This window comes from Odocoileus virginianus, chromosome 17 (assembly GCF_023699985.2).
Source record: "Odocoileus virginianus isolate 20LAN1187 ecotype Illinois chromosome 17, Ovbor_1.2, whole genome shotgun sequence".
NCBI lineage: Eukaryota > Metazoa > Chordata > Mammalia > Artiodactyla > Cervidae > Odocoileus > Odocoileus virginianus.
In genome coordinates, this window is record NC_069690.1 from 59003323 (window position 1) to 59022717 (window position 19395).

A 19395-nucleotide genomic window follows, 5' to 3' on the forward strand; every position below is an offset into this window, starting at 1 on the left:
CCGGCCCCACGTGAGGCTCCCTGGCGGGACGTGGAGGAGCCCCTGGGTGTTCCCTCTCCTCTCTGTGCGCTCAGCTCTAGTCTCCTGTCTGCGTCCCGAGATTCCATCACAGCGTCTTGAAGTGACAAAGCCCAGGAGATACCGGTTGCACGAGGCGATCTCTCCGTCTCCCTCTTGCCTGCCTGGTGCCCCTGTTGGAAGACACGCAGCAGTGAGGCCCTGCCGTCCCGGCGGATGGGAAGTCTACTTCAGACACCTGAGGTGACGGGAAGGAAGTGGAAGTCCAGAGAGAAAGGATTTCTTCCTCCGGGTTCAGCAAGGGCTGAGGGTTCAGGAGGCACCTTCTTCGGGGACCCCTCGGGCACTGTCCGGAGCGTGGACGGGGGAAGCCTGAGGCCTGCAGGTGATGCCTGGGGTCCGGCTCCCAGCCCCTCTGGCCCCTCGCTCACTTGCCCCAGAGCAGACGCTTGTGTGCCTCACTCTGGGGACTAGGCAAGTGCTGCTTTTCTAGAAAGTGTCTTATCAGGTGGTTTATGAAATGAAGCTTCCATGCCTGGGAGCACCTCTTCAGACAGACACTGTTGCCAGCACGACTAAGGGCAGGACTTTCTAGATCAGGAGGCATGCAGAGAAGTTAGTAAATGGACATTGGTGACAACTTTAAAAAAAGAAAGCTTGATTCATCTCAGCACCCAGTGAAGTCTGTGTGTCCCATGCTCCTGGTGTGTGTGGGTGGGGGGTGAAGAGGAGAGCAAACCAGGTGGGGGGACAGGGGCTTTGAAACCAAAAGCCTGGGTTCTGGACCCAGTCTACTCACTGGGGAGCCGATCTGTGATTTCAGAATAATCGTGTTTGATCTCAGAAAATCAATCAAACACTAAATCATAAATTTTCCATTTTGAAGGTTTTTTTTCTTCATGGGTGGAGTTGGATGAGCTTTCTTAAACTATGAGTCCAATGATATTGGACAGAAAAAGGCATCTTCGTGTCAACATTTCTCATCACTCCAAGGGCCTTGGAACTGTTTTCAAAATCTGGGTCATCTCTAGAGAATAGTAATGGTGGGTGTGAAGGGGTGAGTGCTCGGGGAGATGGGCTCTTTTGGTCCCTTTCATAACTTTTCTGTAGAATTCTCGGATGCTTCTGAGCAGGCTCATCAAACGTTCTTCTGTACGTTGACATCAAACCAACAAGCTTGTTCCCAGAAGTGCTGAGCCCTGCTTTGGTGGTGCAGAAAAGCTTCCTATTCTCGGGCGTTTAGCAGAGAGATGCCCAAAACGCTGCTGGATTTGGGGCATATAAGCTCACTGCCTCTGATGAGGGGCCTCAGATTTCTCCCTACTTTATAAATGAGCCTGTCACATCCTCTTAGAACCTAGGAGCTGGCTCTATGTGTACTTCAAATGCTTTCTGTGTTTTTCAAAACTGCTTACAACTAAATAAGAAGTCTTCCTTTTGCTGAAATGCTTTATTTCTAAAACTGTGGCCTCTCTCTCCTTTTGTCGATTCCAGAGTCAATGCGTCATTTCTGCTTTTCTTACAAACAGTGAAGCATGGAGACATTTTAGTACTTGATGAATTTTTAAAAAGAAGTGTTGCAAAAAAGATCTTTTAATTTTTTCTAAGTTGCAAATGGAGTCAGAGGAATCATCGGCAGCCTTGACCTTGAACGGGTAGACGGTCCACGCTGCTGACTCGGGCTGTTGTCTGTCTCTGTTTGGATGGCTGGTGGCCTAGTCAGGTGAAAAGACGTTATGGTGGGGAGGGGACCCAGACAGGCTGCTGACATGAAGGGGTGCTCATGGCAGCGGCAGGTGGCATTTCTCTGGCCAGGTGGCCTCAGTGATTTCTGACTTGTGATTTCTGTACCTCAATCCCATCACCTATTTGATACTCCTGTAATAATTTTTTCTTGTCTGTTTATCTTGATGGTGAGCCTAAAGGCCATTTCAACCAGGGCTAGACATTGAATTTGTCTATAGATATGAGCTCTTGTCTGAAGTATCATGAATGATGCTTGCAACAATAAGATAGTTAATAACTTCTCTGAAGACAGTAGAATTACACTTTCTCTTCTCTGTGGTCAGAAGGTATAATGCAAAATTCAACCATTCTTAGAGGCACAATCACAGGTAAAACCATCACGACCAAGTAGGTGTCAGAGTATAAACCATAACTCTATAGATTGGAACTATTTAGATGCTGTTCCAGGGAAGTCATCTGACATTAGACTCTACTTACTTTTGGCCCAGAGACTCCTTCCTGGAGATGAGAGCTGCCCCAGGTTTACACGCGTTTCTGGGAACAGAGCACCCCTCTCCAGCAGGACAGTAGCGCGTGCTTTAGAATCAAGCTCTCGATGAGCTGCGGCCTTTCTTGGTCTGGCTCTAGCTGATGCCATCAGAAGAGTGCCCCACTCCTAGGACACCAGCAGCAGGAAGCCCGCATCACTGTCTACAGCCCCGTCTGCACTGCTCGGCTCTGCAACGGACACGCCAGATCCTGACAAGCTTGAGAGCTGGGACCAGGTGCCAGCTTCTCTTTGCTCTGGAGCCGAGGGGTCAGATCCTGTTGTTGTTGATAGAACAGAGTCGAGGCCTCTCCCCATCCATGGAGGCGACACAAAATAGTGGAAGGAGAAAAATTAAAATGTTGCTGTCTAGCCGCTAAGCTGCATCCGGCTCTTTGGGACCCCACAGACTGCAGCACCCTGGGCTCCCCGTCCTCCGCTCTCTGCCGGGGTTTGCCCAAATTCGTGTCCATGAGTCAGTGCAGCCGTCTAAAGTGAAAGTAGAGGAAGCAAAAGTGAGCGAATCAGAGACACGGGCTCTGCTTTGTGTTCACGGGTATGAGAAGCGCGGCCTTGAGCAGTTGTCCAGACACCTCTCTCCTTCAGTTTCCTCAGGTGTAGGTGACGCTCAGCTCCTGGAGTTACCGAGGACTGTGGGAAAATAAGAGGAGCCTTCACCTGTGGGACGTCTGTTGCGTGCTTTGTAAATGGATCACCTCATTGAGTCTTCATGCCACAGCCACCGCTTCCTCCATCTCGAAGCCCCTGAGCGCAAGAGCGGAGGCTGGCCAGCCCCGGCTGGTCAGCCCGTTCGGACGTCTGTGACCTGACTCCAGCATGCCGGGGAAGCTGCTGTCCAAGTGCTTTTCTCCGAGTTTGCTGCAGTCCGGACCGTCTGGCCCTTCCGCACGTCTCTACCGACTGAAATCCGCCTCCTGTTCCGACGACCAGCTTAAATGGCACCTTCTCCCGTGGGACCGCGTTTCAAAATGCTGCCACTCCCTTGGAGTTCCCGTAAGACTCGGCATGTCCCCTGTACAAAGCTCTCGCCCTCCGCTTCTGTCTTCTTTTCTCCACGTGTGCCTCATCGCCCCTTGCGGATGGCAAGCTCGTCACAGGCCGGGGGTCTGCGGGAGGCGTGAGCTGGGAGCAGATGGGGCCGAGCTCGCGGCACGGATTGCAGGGGGTGAAGTGGCTCCTCGGGCATCAGGTGGAACCACAGACAGACAGCAGCTCACCCCCCTCCGGCGAGAAGGCAGACGGTGACCCTTACGCGCTTTGGGTGAAACACCTGAGCAGGGGCAGAGGGGGCAAGAAATATACTACTGAAAAAGAACATCTATCTATCTATATATGTAAAACTCAATCACTGCCGTCCACCTGAAACATCAGCGCTTCCCTGGTGGCTCAGATGGTAAAGAAACTGCCTATGATGCAGGAGACCCAGGTTCAGTCCCAGGTCAGGAAGATCTCCTGGAGAAGGGACTGAGAACCCACTCCAGGCAGGAGAATTCCATGGACAGAGGAGCCTGGCAGGCTACGGTCCATAGGGTCAGAAAGTTGGATACGACTGAGCGACTAACACTTTCACTTTCATTGAAATGTTGTAAATCAGCTATACTTCAGTTAGAAAAATGTATAAAAAAGAAAAATACTACAAGAAAAATATGCATGGATAGGCCTTTGAAAGTGTATGGATTCACCATCACACACACACACACACACACACACACACACTCCAAATAAGAACGTAGAAAACATTTTAAAAGAAAAAAAAAAATTTCCTTAAATCCGATTTCTTTCCAATCCACATGCCCAAATGCATCAATGAAAATGCTGAAGAAAAAAAATGGATAACAGAAGTGGGATCTCAGTCAGAGAAAGGGCCTCTGATGTTGGAAGAAATATCACTCTCAGTAGAAAAGTGCTCCCAGGTTCTTAACTTTGAGAAGGAGCCGGTGGGGATAGGCAGAGGTGATCCCCCAGGCGCCACACGGGAGCCGGGCACCTGGCGTGGGTAAGTGTGTCGTGGGCAGTGACGGGTCCTGGGCCCGGGAATCTTCTCCACGCGCACTTCGCGCAGGACTGTGATCCACAGTAGCTGGGACACACGAGCGTGTTCATAGGAGCCCGGGCTGGAGCAGAATTCACGTGGAACATGGAGACAGCAAGCTCTGACCGTAAGTGCCCCACTCCCCCAACCTCTGAGAAGCCAGACTGGGAAACGAAGCTGGCTTATGAGAAACCTCCGCCGATGTCAAGGCATTTCTGCAAAGATGCAAGGTTCTCAGGACCCTTGCTAGCCTGTTAGGAAAATACTTCCTCTACTGAAGGAAATGATGTTTCTATTTTTCTTTCCAGCCTTAAACAGGCCCTGCATCCAGGCCAGAGCTAAACGCCACTCAGACCAACAGTTCTGACTTTTTTCAAAACACATGCTGGTCACCAGTTTGGCTGAAGCGTCCAGTGACCTGCAGCGGTCAGTGAGATGGGGAGGGTCAGACAGGGCGGGACCTCCCTCGTGTCTGTGGGTGCTGGGCTGGGTTTTACACATTTATGGGCCCCCTCACTCCCCAGGTTCAGGTCGAGAGGAGTGATGCAGAGAAGCTCGAGAGGGTGGGATGATCAGAGACAGGAGGCTGATTCGTTTGTTTATCCAGATGACTGAGCTCCACTTCCCTGGGCACTTTGTCAGTGTCTGTGGCTTAGGAAATGTTCCTTTGCAGCCTCGTCAAGTCCACATCCTTCCATGTGCCGGTATTTCCACGAAAGAAGGAAAAACCAGGGTAAGCACAGGGTCTGTGTTTTGGTGGGCCTTATAATGATACACTAGCCGAGATAATTACAATACGCCATGCATTCCAAGCCCCAAACAGAGGAGAACTGGGAGAATCAGTCAACGCTGGTCACGACCATTGTCCCAAAGAGTCACAGAGGGAGATGAGATCTCCCTGAGTGTTCCTGACCCAAGCAGTGTCTCCAGACCGCTCACGTAATCTGCGGCTAGAAATACGACCCAGATTGACAGGATTCTTGGACGGGAAGGAACTTTCAAGTCATCACCTAGGCCTGCACTTTCTAATCCACATCTCACAGAACTTTAAACAATAAAATATGTGGACCACAGAAAAATGCTTCCATGGATCCAAGCATTTTAGGAGATTCCAGGTGAAAGAGTTGGGGGGGTTTCTTCACCAAGGAGACAGTCATGGAATCTCTGACTTTTCTGCGGTCTCTGTCCTCTGCCTCTGGCTCTGGGGGTGGAACCCGGCAGAAGTGAGGCTGTGCCCTCTCTGGGCCCAGGATGCACGCAGCTCTGGTGCTGTGGTGGTCTCCCGGGGAGGGGGCAGGCTGTCTTGAGGGCTCCTCACAGCTGCAGGAGAGTGACCCATCGAGGGCTGGAGCCTCCCACGACTGCGGCTCAGCCTACAGCTGACCACACCTGCGTGAGACCCCTGTGACCACGGCCTCGGCGAGCCGGGTTGACTCTCAGCAACCAAAGAGATGATAAGTCAGTTGTTTCAGCCTCTGGGCCTGGCACATGGCAGATGGTCAGTAACTATTACTACACGGGTGCAGGAATGAACAGCCAGTGTTGTAAACATGAACTCTGCAGAGGGGGCCAGAGCCTGGGATGTTTCCTCAGTGTGACAGCTGAAGACCAGTCGTACAGACCGGGCTTGATGGAATGCTGGTTTGAGCGGCCCTGAAGTAGAGGATGGGGATGGTGCCCAGTAGGAAATACTGGTCTAGTTGTGCCATGACAGTGGGGCTTCCCAGGTGGCTCAGTGGTTAAGAACCCACCTGCCAATGCAGGAGACACAGGTGCCATCCCTGGGTCGGGAAGATCCCCTGGAGGAGGAAGTGACAACCTGCTCCAGTGTTCTTGCCTGGAGAATCCCATGGGCAGAGGAGCCTGGCAGGCTACGTCCACGGGGTCACAAAGAGTCAGACATGACTGAGCATACACAACGTCGACACCCTTGATGTTCTAGATTAGAGCAGTGAGGCCCAAGTCGGTGAAGGGAGCTGCCTAAAGGAAATGGCTCATCTGTAGACCTCACCTTGGAACTAGCTCCTCTTTCTAGCTGGAGTGAAGGAGTGTGGGCAGTGGTTTCACTCATGGAGGCCCATTTAGCTAATAAATCTACCAGGCTTCTCACCAGGTAACTCATCTTGCTCCGTGATAGAGTCTTTGTTTCCAGTGAGCTGTTCTCCCTAAGACCCTCTTAAACGGTAGACTCCCAGAGAGGGTATAAGAGTATCTGTTAGCCTCATGTCTAGACGAAGTTCAGTTCTGAAAACAACAGAATCTAAGGGGACATCTTGGGCCTTTGGCTTTAAAACATTTGCCTGGTGGAAATCCTTGCTTAAAACTGAAGTGTCTAGAAGAAGGGAACTTCAACTGCAGTAGATATTGGTGAGGATCCAGATTTCAAAATTCCTTCACTCTTATGTTTCAAGTTGCATTTTTCTTCCTCCATGAAGAGATAAATAATATGATCTGAGGGTTGATTCAGTTCTTAAAACCGTAGTGAAGAGTGTTAACACAGGTCAAAATCTGGGATCTTCAACTTTTACTTCTCAGATATGATTACAGCCCACGCCTCTACTTCCTAATCAAGCCTCCATATCCAAGAGGCACTTCAGCAGTTGAACAAAAGTTTCATCTAATTATCTGCTTTTCCTACTTTGAATTGACCAACCATGTATCTCTTCCTGGCTTTATCAAAGGGGCTGCCAGGGTGGAAGCACAGCCAATTCTAAGCGAGTGGTAGTTAGCAGGCTCAAAATTGATCATGCATTTCAGTCTCAGTGACTTGCAATTTCTACACCCTTTGATAGCCCACTTTAAAGAGCAAACCTCCTTTAATGACAAGGCTTGAAAGAGATGACCTTTCTGAACAAAATATGAAAGCTGAGAGGAGATAGTTCTTTTAAGGAAACTGTGGATGAGGATGACCTTGTGTTCTGAAACTCCCCCCCCCCCCCCCCCCGACATTTTTGATGTTTTTACCTTTCTTTTTTACTCTTGGAAAGAAAGCTAGGACAGCCCTGCCTTCCACAGATGGGAATGTGCTTCAGTGAGAAGACTGCTAATTGTCGGCTCCAGCTCACAGGTCCCCTCTGCCCGTCTCCGCTGAGGCCTTTAACGAGGCCGCGCGGGTGTGTGCTGTTCCCGCCAAGTCGGGCTGCCACGTGCTGCTCCGTGACCCTGGCCCTTTCCCGCGGGCCACAGTCCAGCCTCCCACAGACTAAGAAGCAAGCCTGTCTGCCTCCGCCCCCTCTCTCATCCTCTTTTTTCTCTGCAGTGCCCTGGCTGGCTGCCATCTGGGGAACTGATTGTTGAGCAGGGCCGCAGCCAAACCCAGGGTCAGAAACCTAAGGCGCTCACTGCGGGGGATGCGGAGACGGGGGTGGTGGTGGTGGTGGTGGTGGTCTAACAAAGCCCTGACACGTGCTGACGGCCGGGGCCAACGTTCACGTGAACCCTTCTCCAGCCGACCCTGTGTTGGACAGACGTGCTCACCAACGACACGGTGACCCCACGACTTTGCTCAGTGTGGCCTGCCCTGCCTGTTGACGACGGCGGGTTGACGTGTAAGGAGCACAGGTGCCTGGCTCAGGGGCAGAGCCGACAATAACTGCCGGAAATGCAGCTGAATCAGGTACTGGTGATGAACAGTTGGTCTTCCACCAGATAGAAGAAAGGATGACATCTCAGACGGCTTTACAATGAGACGCACTGTCCCTAATGTATCTCCTGGGCACTCACTTCCTCTCCCAGTAGCCACGTAAATACTGAGTGCCCCCCTCAGCAAGGAATTTGAACGTGCTAAGCGCAGTCTCCCTCTCTCCCTGTAGCAGAGGACGCTCACAGGAACGCTGGTGCCGGCCACCCAGCCCGTCACTCAGAACCCAACCAACCAGGGTTTCAGTCCGCTGACTCCCAGAGCGGAGCAGGATCTGGGTGATGGCAAAGGTTCACCCGCGTTTGTAATTTCATAACCCTTGAAATAAGGAAAAGAAAGAATGGCAGGCAACTTTCCAAAACACCTACTGATATTTACTCACAGAGAACAAACACTCGGAGAGGGAGCTGGGCTCAAGCATATAACACCACTGGCAAAGCGTTTTCACTTCAAGACGCTAATAACCTGCCTGCCTGATGAAACCTGCTGCTGGTCGACCTGCTGTCCACGGTCCGGACACAAGAGCTAAAAATGAATCATGGCGTCACAATGGCTCCCTTCCGAGCACTGAGTCAGTCTGGTACCAACGCCTTCCCTGGTCAGGTCGTCGTTACAGCACCCGACACAATTTCGCTTTTTCCCAAACAGTCTTTAGGCCGGTGCTACCATTTATTTTACAGGCAAGGAAAACCCGAGCTTCCAGAGTGTTCCTGGAGGAGGGGCCGGGGAACCTCTGCAGGCAGTGAGGTGCCGGCCGAGACAGTTCAGCGCAAGAGCGCAAGGCTGCTCACCGCCTGCGGCCAGCAGGCAGCGGTCAGGCTGACCTGGGCCTGGCTTTGGACGCGGCAGTAAAATCTGCTGCTCCCTTATCACCCCCATGTCTCAGTCACAGCACAAAACGGGTAATTAATCCTCAGGCAGCAGATGAGGAAGATGGGCGTGGGAAAGAGAAAAGAATTTGAAAAACTGTAAATAAACGTCCTGCCCTGTCCTTTCGCAGTAAACCAGATGACTCCAGCCCCGCCCACGGCCCAGATTTTTCAAGCGGCTCACAGGGCCCGAGGCACGCAGCCCAGTGCAGCCAAGAGAACGTGACCGTCCGCTGCAGTCTAGCATCTCCTTGGCAAGGTGGGGCTGGCCCGCGAGCACAGCGCTGCTTCCTGGCCTCTGGGTGGGCACTAAAACGCCAGACTCTCCGCGAGGACGGCGGACCCAACAAATTCATACCACCATCACTTGCCAGGGTATTGAGCAGCCTCCCAACCCATCTCGACATTCAGAGGCTTCCGTAAGGAGCATCCATCCATTGGGGTTATAATTAAACCACAGCCATAAACTCAGAGATCAAGCAGGCAACAGTAACACCACAGCTGCCACACGGAATTGATACCCTGCTCTGCCCCCAGAGGCCAGAGGAGATTGCAGACCAGCATGACCGGGACTTGGACCCGCGGCAGGGACTCAGCGAGTTTATTCTCAAGAAACACGCCGCATGTGGATGTGAGCTTTGACCTGACATAGATATTTCTTCCCCATACCACGATTTGAGATGGTCAGTATTTTCCAGGGAAAAAAATACCATGTCATCTTTATGAGGTGCAATAAAAATGTACAAATAAAACTGATAAGTACAAAATAATATTTTAATAATATATGAACATGAAGATAATGCAAACATGTTAAAAATATTGATATGATGCTACAAATGTGATTTGGAGCAGCGGCAAATGGTAAAATTCTATGCAAAAGCATCCACGAGGCATTGCGACAAATCATTTCTTTCCCCCAAATCAGCAATTCTCAAGACACACTCAAATGCACACAAATATGGAAAGAGGAAATAAAGGAATGTTAAAAAAAATAGGCAAAAACACAAAACCAGCCATTGGTGTATGAGTGATGGATGTTTTTATGATCTTAATTACATTTAAGTATCAAAAAATGCCACTGGTCTGACAGTTTACTTAACAATATCCGAATCTTCAAACCTGCTGGAAGAAATCTGCAGCGCGGCTGGGATGGCTGGATCCACCGCTCTCTCTGGGGTGACCCGGGGGGTCTCCACATGGTCACCTGAAAGGCAGAACCCAGAGTTACGGCTTTCTTGGCGTCCTGGCCTGTCCAAAGTCACATATGCTCTAATTCAGGAGGAGCTGGATGCGGGGTGGAAGGGCTGCTTGATGTCAAAACTTCATCATCGACACCCAGAAGGGATCAAGTCTTGTCTATACCAAGGAAGAGAAGCTTTTGAAAAGTGAATGAGTCACAGTTTTTTCACTTTTTAAAAAACGATTGCAGTCTAGTTGATTTACAATACTGTGTGTTTCAGCTGTATGGCTCACTGATTTGTGTGTGTGTGTATATATTATATATGTGCTTTTTTCCGATTCTTCTCCCTTAGAGGCTGTTACAAGACACTGCACAGAGTCCCCCGTGCGGTTCATAGGTCCCTGCTATTCACCTGAGTCATGTATGGCAGGGCCTTCCAAGTTTTCACTTTTAATTCGATGCCAGACAAACGGCTCAGCTTTTCACTGAACAGGAGGAAGGCAGCTGGGGCAGGTAAACGGGACCCAGGTCAGTGACGTCTCAAGAGCCTTTGACCAGAAGGTCTCCTGCGTCCCTGAGACGGGGGCCCTGGGGATTCCGGGGTCCTGGCTAGCGTGGTGACCTCTCTGAGCGTTTACCTCTGGGGCCGGGAGCTCCTGCGTCCATGCTGAGCCCAGGGGACGCGGGCCCTGAAGCGGTGGGTGACCAGGACCACGTCAGCCCGCCGTCTCAGGGGGGAGACCTGCTCCGTAACCTGCAGCCAGGCTTGCAGAACACACGCCGTCCTGACCCCGGCAGGCGCCACTGGGCCTCGTTCGGGCGGCGCTGACGAAGCACCTGACCCCGCCGCAGCCCAGGCCCGGCAGGCGCCACTGGGCTCGTTCGGGCGGCGCTGACGAAGCACAACGACGACGCTGGGGCGGGGGGCGGGGTCCTCCCATACAGGCTCTTTCCTAAAAATTAGCCTTTCTGACACTGATAATTTGTGCCTTTTAATGAAGACTCTAGCTCTCGGGCAGGAGACCCCCGGGTTAGACGGGTGAGACATGCAGGTGGTCAAGAGACCTGTGGGCGGCCGTACCTTCTGCTTTGGTAGGCGGTCAGCTCGTCCTGTAGGACAGACGCCCGCTTCTGCAGGAAGTTAACCTGAAAAAGAGGCCCCAGGTGAGAGGAGGCGCGGGCGGTTTCCTTGGCAACACGGGAGGGTCGCCGACCCTGGGGTGAGGCAGGCCCCCGTGAAGCTCCACGACTGACCCCCTCCCCGGCCCCCACCCACCTCACCTCCACAGGCTGCAGTGGCCGGCTCACAGCCCGCATCTCGGAGATGAGGGGGCCGGCCCATCCTGGCGGCTTGTCTCCGCCTCCTCCGGCACTGCCTTCTGCCCCTCGTCCTCCCGAGCGCGGGCCCTGACACAGGGCTGCTGCCCACGGCCCACTCCCGGGCTCAGGGTCTCGGGTCCTGCCCACCTCGCCTCCTCTGCCTGCGAGCGGGTCAGCCGCCCCGCCGCCGTGCTCTCCTGCTCTGTTAGCGATTATCCAGCTGCCTGTGTGAGAGCCCTTCCGTGCGGGGTTGGGGGCACTGGAGCACCTGTGTGCCCCCGTCTCCTTTCCAGGGCAGAGACGTGGCTGGCACCCCCAGCTGCTGACGGAAGGACGGAGTGAGCAGGAAGGAGACCCCCGGGACCCCTAGGGCTGCGGAGGTGGTGCTCTGCTGTGCACTGGGCTTGGATCAGGCCAACTTGGACTCAGTTCCTGGCGTGGCTCCCACGGCTCTAGAAAGTTCTTTTTGCTTCTGACACTCACCTGTGCACCGGGGTGAACGACAGCCACTTGCCAAGGCCATGGGATGTCATGAAGCCACTGATGCTGGGACAGGTGCCTAGCCCTGAGCTCTGGGCCGGTACCGCCCGGGGCCCCGGCCCTGACAGCCCACCAGTGGAGCCGGGGCAAGGGGCGCAGGGACCTGAGCTGCCCCCAGGCCTGCAGGGCACGGCCGAGGGGTCCCGAAGCGCAGAGCGCCGGCTCTGGGCCCCGTGCCGCACAATTGAAGACACGTGTGCCAGGAGGAAACTCAAAGGCACCTTATACAACACTCAGGAGTGGTTTTCCGATGACCGATGCTGTCTCTCAATGCAGTCAGAGTCGGTGGCACCCAATCACTTCAGAGCTGTGTGCCCTCACCCCTTCTGAATGAAATCGTGGCGACGGTGGCTCCCGAGCCGCAGTTATGCACGAGAGGCCAGCTGGCGAAGCAGGCAGCCTGCCAGCAGGAGCAGCGTGCAGGGCTCATCTCAAGGGGCACACGCCTCACCCGGGTCTCGAGTCTTCCTGGTGCCCCCAGGGCACCCCGGGACAGTTCATGAGGTCCAGGGACAGCCACCTCCCTGCCCCCAGCATGCTTTGCAGCCAGAATCCCAACAATTTTCACAAGCACGGGCACCTGTGCTTTCAGACTGACCCTTCCCTCTGCCCGGCTGGGGCTCGCGCAGCTGCTCACGCGGGGCCCGCATGCAGCTGACAGCCCTCGCCTTCTGGGTCAGCGTCCAGGTTTAGGAACTGAAGCACTTCTGTTCCAGTGAACCATATGAATGATAACGGAAGCCCTGCAGGTGGATGTCAGATTTCTGTCTTTCTAAAACAATAACCCCTCTGAAGGTGCTAGGTCCCACACAGCCGGCCGAGGAAGGGCTCCTATGCAGTTAGGGGAGAACCACACCTGAAGGAGAGCTTTTCATGTAAATAAAGATGATGTAACCCTCTCTAAGGGCTTCCCCAGTGGCTCAGGGGTAAAGGATCCCCTGCAATGCAGGAGGCGCAGGAGGTGCAGGTTCGATCCCTGGGTGGGGAAGTTCCCCTGGAGCAGGGCAGGGCAACCCACACCAGTCTTCTTGCCTGGAGAATCCCATGGACAGAGGAGCCTGGAGGGCTGGCTATAGTCCGTGGGGTCGCAGAGTCAGACGCGACTGAGAGACTCAGCACGCACGCAACGCCTTCTAGGTTAACACTCTTTTGCCACGCTTGTTTTTGTCAGTAGGCGTGAGCACGGCTAGACTCCTTAGCTCCAGAAGGGAGCTAACCGTAGCGCAAGGATGGATGTAACGGGCATCCGGTTTTCAGGTAAGAGGCTTTTACTGGGGGAACAGTGAAGGCACAGTGGTCGCGTGCCCCACGCATCCGCCTCACACATGTAAACAGACAACGTGACTCTCATTGAACTGGTTATCAGTTTTCTTTGTACATACATGTATTGGGCGCCTTCTCTGTGGCAGACACTGTTCTTGGCACAGAAAGCAGAGAAATTTTTCTCTTGCAGAGCTTCTCCAGGAAAAAAAAAGTATGTTTTAAGTTTCTAAGTGTTTTAGAAATGGGAATATGTGAACTCTTTCTCACACTGAGTTAAAACATTTGATTTTTTTAAAAAGTACCCATCTAGAATCTAAAAAACTATGTATCTATAAAATATATACAACAATTTATAAAACCGTGTTTTAGAGAAAACTTCTGTAGGAAGTTTTGCGCACTCACACTCAGCCATTAAGTCATGTTCGACTCTTTGTGACCCCGTAGCCTGCCGTCCGCCAGGCCCCTCTGTCCATGAGATTCTCCAGGCAAGAATGCTGGAGTAGGTTGCCGTTTTCTCCTCCAGGGGATCTTCCCGACTCGGCGATCGAACCTGAGTCTCCTGCACCGGCAGGTGGATTTTTTACCGCTGAACCATCAGGGAAGACCAGGAAGTCTTAGTATCAAAACTGAATTAGTATCAAAACTGAAGTCAATTTTATTTTTTATAAACTACCAAGAATTACATGTTTCAGCAGAAATCTTTAACCAAATTGTTTGAATACCATGTCATTACCCTGCTTTGATCTTAAAATGCATCTTCTTATCTCTAATAATCATATAAAATACATCAGAATAAAAACACTTCTAACTTAGCCATGTTTTTTACTTTTCCACACGTTCACATCATAAGGAGTTAGCAACGTGCTAAGTGATGGCATTTCGGGCCTGGTACCAAGAATAAAAGGGTGAGTCTGTATTGGAATGTGGACTGTAAATAAAAGTAACCATAACTGAACTTTTCAATTTCAAGGATGCTTTCAAGAAAGTCTTATCAAGCAGAGAGTTCTTAAAATGGTCAGAAAAATTCTAAAACCTCCCCAAAACACAAAACACTTCATCCTGGGTACCAGGTTATTCCATGACACTGATTTCTGGCACCAGTTCAGAAATAAGTTTATTAATTAAAATATGCATGCCACCTGAACCCTCGGGACATTCCTGACTTCTAGTAATTACCTGTGACTTTAGGGAGGAGATGGTGTCTTCAAGTTCTTGTCTTAGAGATGCCGGCATCAACCCTTTAAATTTTGTTTCATATTCTTGTCGTATGTAAGTTATCTAGAGTGAAAAAACAGCAGTTTTTTTTAGCCACAGAAATGATTGGTTTGAATTTAAGGAATCACAGAAAAATATCCATTCATTACAAAGGTAAGTTTGTTATATGAGGTCAGAAGCCAGACAACTGGCATGTGATACGGGGAAACACAGTCACAAACGGAAAAGGAACTCAGTCTGTCCTCGAGGGTCTGGGAGAGGCAGTCCCTGTAACGGCATTTTGTTTCCCTGAAATCCCTGTTAGCACAGTTTTCAGCACCAAGCAAGGAACACACGTGTCCCCGCTCATGGTGCACACGTGATGCTGATCCTGCTCCTCTTCTTGTCCGGGGAGTGGATGGTGGTCCTGCTGCGCTGAGGACAGCCCACAGCCCACACTGGCTCAGTGCCTGGGTGTCTGGTACCATCATGGGATTATGAAGATGCCAGTGAAGGGAAACCTGCACAGCCACGTCGCAAGTCCCCGAACACGTGGACCAGAGCAGAGCACCGTCATCACCACGAGTGTGTCTGATCCACGAGTTTCCCTCTGCCTCCAGAATGTGTCCAGGTCTTGTTCTGCTCACGGGTGGCCACTGGGCTCGTCAAGGAGAAGATGGTGGCTCGCCAAGCTACAAACAGGCCCCGAAAGTGGAGGAGAGTCTGGAAGAGTGTGTCTGAGCAGGATGAAGAGGTGTGTTTGTGGGCCTGAGTCTGAGTGTGTCCTTCCTGCTGTCTTTCTCCAGCTCTCTTTTTCTTTCTCCTGATCTGAGATGCTATGGAATTTGAGACTTTGTTGCATGTGTTGTGGGGATTTAACTGGATATTAAAGCTGAGTTTCAGTGTACCCCACAGACAATTCATTGGACACACCTGGAAACAGGCCCCAGACTGTGAAAATAAGTGTGACTGAGTTCAATTAGACAAGTCAATGGACTTATTGAGCATGTTAAAATTACTAGCCTTTAATTCCAAAAGTCTCTTATACTAGACTAAATTAAGGAAGAAATGTGCTCTAATAGTTTATTTTACTACCTACTAAAGTCCCACAGCAAGGGTTCTTGAATGTAATTTTAAAAATTTTTGGCAAAGTATTTTTTGAGGTATGTTATAATCTTGTGATTTATATCCAAAGGGAAAAGAAAAAGGATGAAAATGATCTTCCCCACTGATGAAATGTTTGATTCTTCCCATTTTATCTTCTTGGACTTAAGTCCAATAGTAACATCAGCTGACTTAAATGAAAGGCAAACACCAAGAAAAGCACACAACTTGTAAATCAGACCTTAGGGGCAGCCTTAGCAAGGTCCCACAGGCTATGATATATTGACTGTTTTCTCTATCATTCATCACTGGCTCTGAAATTTTGAGCTACTACTCTGTTTTATTTTACAAAATACTTTTATGTGCTTACTTTTCCTGTGCTGGGTCCTCACGGCCGCAAGGGCATTCTCTAGTGGCGGCGGGCTGCTCTCTGGGCGCGCTGTGGGCGTCCCGTGGCTGAGCATTCTCTAGTGGTGGCAGGCACGGGCTGCTCTCTGGGCGCGCTGTGGGCGTCCCGTGGCTGAGCATTCTCTAGTGGTGGCGGGCACGGGCTGCTCTCTGGGCGCGCTGTGGGCGTCCCGTGGCTGAGCAGGGGCCCCCGGCACACGGGCTCAGCCGGGGAGGCTCCGGGGCTCCAGAGCAGCTCTGACCCACGGGCTCGGTTGCTGTGGGATGTGGGATCTTCCCGGACCAGGGGTTGGACCTGTGTCTCCTCTGCCTGTGTTGGCAGGTGGATTCTTTACTTCTGAGCCATCAGGGAAGCCCCAACTGACTGCTTTTAAAAATTACTCATGTTTTTGCTCTGTTTTCTCTGTCCCTGTTTGTTTGCAGTGTCTGCCCACAGCCTGTCCGTGTAAAAGACAACTTGCTGGGTATAAAAATGCTCCTGTCCAAAAAAAAAAAAAAAAAAAATTGCTCTGGTCCAATTTCTCTCTCTCATACAGACAGGCACATCAGTGTGTTCTTTAAATGCTTTGGCATTATGAACAACTATTTGTTTCAAAGAACTGTAATTTTTCTGAACTTTTCCCTGCTTCTTGAGTAATTTCCCATTTGGTCTATGTTCTAATTTGATTTTTGCTTATATTTTTCTCAATCTAGCAAGGATCTTATGCTAACTCCTTTTTCTTAAAAAAAGTGAAAATTTCATTTCTGAATGGGACTGGTGATTTTCTGAATGTTGAGGTAGGGGGAGTGAGCAGGGTGGCTGTGATTCATTGTTGCTTCTACAACACCCTTTGACTAAACCTATCATTTCATCTCATCTCAAGGAGAGCATGGCAACCCACTCCAATATTCTTGCCTGGGAAAACCCATGGACAAAGAAGCCTGGTGGGCTACCGTCCACGGGGTCTGAAAGAGTCGGAGACAACTGAGAGACTGAAAAACAGCAAAAGGCATCTCTGCCAACCTCTCAACATACATGGGCTGGAGTCCACAGGAAGCAGAACATACCCAGAGACACACAGCTGGGCTCCTGTGACCAGCACCACACCTGTGCCAGGTGAGACAGGAAACGGGTGCCAGGGGGCAGTCCACCTGCAGAGAGCCTGGGGTTTTGGCGACTTCCCTGGTGGTCCAGTGGTTTGGAATCTGCGCTTTCACTGCTGAGGGTTTGATCCCTGGTAGGGGAACTAAGGCCCTGAACTGCCTTGTGGTGTGGCCAAATAAAAAATAGAGGCTGCAGTTTCTGTTTTCACAGATGGATGAGTCAGTACCTTGGCCTGGTCCACTTGGACAGACGTGAGAGTAGAATTTGTGTTAGAAATAATCTGGTTAAACTCTCCTTAAAAGCCTTGAGTGTGCTGCTCCTGACTCAGACAAAATCCACACGACCCCAAGACAGCGCAGGTGGAGGAGCTCTCGTGCTGGTCAAGCAGAAAGGAGGCGCCCTCATCTTCCTCATCATCATTCTCACCATGTGCTTCTCCACAAATGTCTCTGCGCATTCTTCATAAAACTGTTGCCCACATCTTTAAAACACATCAAGCCAACAAAGGTCAAATCAAGAGCAGGAAGATTTTGTTCATATTAAAAATGTACTGAGATCTAGAAACATATTCAGATGACGTCTGAGAAGAAGTCATGGTGGAGAGTAAACAAGACGAAGAAGAAAGCCCTCTACCAGCGCCGGGGGTAGCAGCGTTACCCCCTAACCCTCCATCCTCCATGGCACAGGTTTTTTCTTGACTTCAGTGATGGAGAAACGCCACTCTCTAAAGTTAGAAATAAAGGCCCCAAACACTGTGTGCAGATAATATGACGAACAGTGACACATGGTCCTGCCTGTTCACTGGTCCTGAAGGTCAAACCTGCTATGGTGAAAACTTTAGCTATCTAATCTGTATGTGAAGACAAACAGCAAGGGTCTTTTCTTCCTTGGATGGAATTCTGAGGTGTGTGCTTGCTTTATTTGCGACCGTTGGCGGCTTCTCTCAGGAGCATCTCCGGGCAGCTCAAGTGGTGACTGAGACCTCCAGGCAGTTCCCTCCCCACCCTGTATCTTGCACACGCACTGAACACTGACCTCGGGTTCCCTGAGAGCTCAGCTGGTAAAGAATCCACCTGCAATTTGATTCCTGGGTCGGGAAGATCCCCTGGAGGAGGGATAGGCTACCCACTCCAGGATTCTTGGGCTTCCCTTGTGGCTAAGCTGGTAAAGAATCCGCCTGCAATGCCAGAGACCTGGGTTTGATCCCTGGGTTGGGAAGGTCCCCTGGAGAAGGGAAAGGCTACCCACTCCAGTCTTCTGGCCTGGAGAATTCCATGGACTGTATAGAACATGGGGTCACAAAGAGTTGGACACGACTGAGTGACTTTCACTTTCACTTTGGCAGCAATAAGTCTGAGATTTTGGAATAGAGATGCTATTTCACCCTGCATTGTGCCAATGCTCTCCCCGCCCCCAACTTTGAGAAAACCTGTCCATGATGCCTCATCGATTTCAATGACTTTTGTTGCCACATCGCAGGCTTTTCCATGCCTGCTCTGCTGGGCTCTGGCCCGCTGGCTCCCTGGCAAGCCGGGCCCTCCTCCGCTGCCGAGACAATAGGTAAGGATGGGAGGGCCTTGGGGGCTGAGGCCCAGCAGTGGAAGCAGCTGGATGTTTCTCCCATGTTCGGCCCTGTCTTCGGGCCTCAGGACCTGGGAGGGGCTGGCTTCCTTCACCCCGTTCGGGCAGCCTGGCCCTGCCCACTGTTCAAGGTCCGGCCAGGATGGAGGGCGGGCCGTGACACAGCAGCTGCTGGGACAGGGGCTTCCTCTTCGGTGGTCTGGGCCTGGAAACGCAGGCCAGGAGCTGCTCGCGGTGGTCCCACAACCACGAGGTAGAGAACTCACTGAGAACGGAACCAACGATAAGGAAACAGCCTCAGAATGGACATGAGCCCCTGGCCTTTGGTCACATCACTTGAGTAATTGGATTAGGCCTCCCTTGAAGCCAGCGCTGCGTCTCAGTTACACGGAACAAAACATTCTCATTGTTTAAACCAGTGTGAGTTTCAAGCAGCCATTTCTAACGGATTACGTGAAAACTGCCAGGGCCTGGACTCTGCGCCTGACGATGAGCTGGCCGGGTCGACCAGCCGGTGACGAGGATGCCCGGTGACAACGCCGCGCTGGCTGACGGCCTGGGTGGCTCAGCCGGACCGAGCCGCCCCCGTCACCAGCCTCCTTGCCCACCTGGTGTCCCTGCTCCCAGTAAGGGGGAGTGCTCCCCCATCTCTCTTGCTGACTCAACCAGACTGGATGCACTCATTCCTCTGGGTCAGACTCCGGCTCCGTGGGCCCCGTGCAGCCTGCTTTCTGCACCCAGAGGCTGCAGAGAGTAAACAACAGTGACACACACACACAGAGTCTCGGTGGGTCAGCTACAGATTCCCGCCGTCGCCTCGGTGACCACTCTCCGCCCCTGGCCTCTGTGGCGCCGTCGGGGCCTTGCCC

The 19395-nt window shown here is 51.7% G+C and overlaps 1 protein-coding gene across 9 annotated transcripts in view; it reads right to left on the reverse strand.

The window, feature by feature from the left end:
- Positions 1 to 9608: 9608 nt before the first annotated feature.
- Positions 9609 to 19395, reverse strand: part of CEP112 (centrosomal protein 112) — a 303426-nt gene continuing 293639 nt past the window's right edge. For 6 of the 9 annotated variants that reach the window (XM_070480127.1, XM_070480129.1, XM_070480124.1 and 3 more), the window contains 3 exons: positions 14332 to 14433; positions 11114 to 11178; positions 9609 to 10056 (listed from right to left, as the gene is read on the reverse strand). In XM_070480127.1, coding sequence (XP_070336228.1) covers positions 10053 to 10056; positions 11114 to 11178; positions 14332 to 14433 — 171 coding nt within the window. In that variant the 3' untranslated portion in view covers positions 9609 to 10052. The other 3 variants (XM_070480128.1, XM_070480126.1, XM_070480130.1) reach the window with 3 other exon arrangements.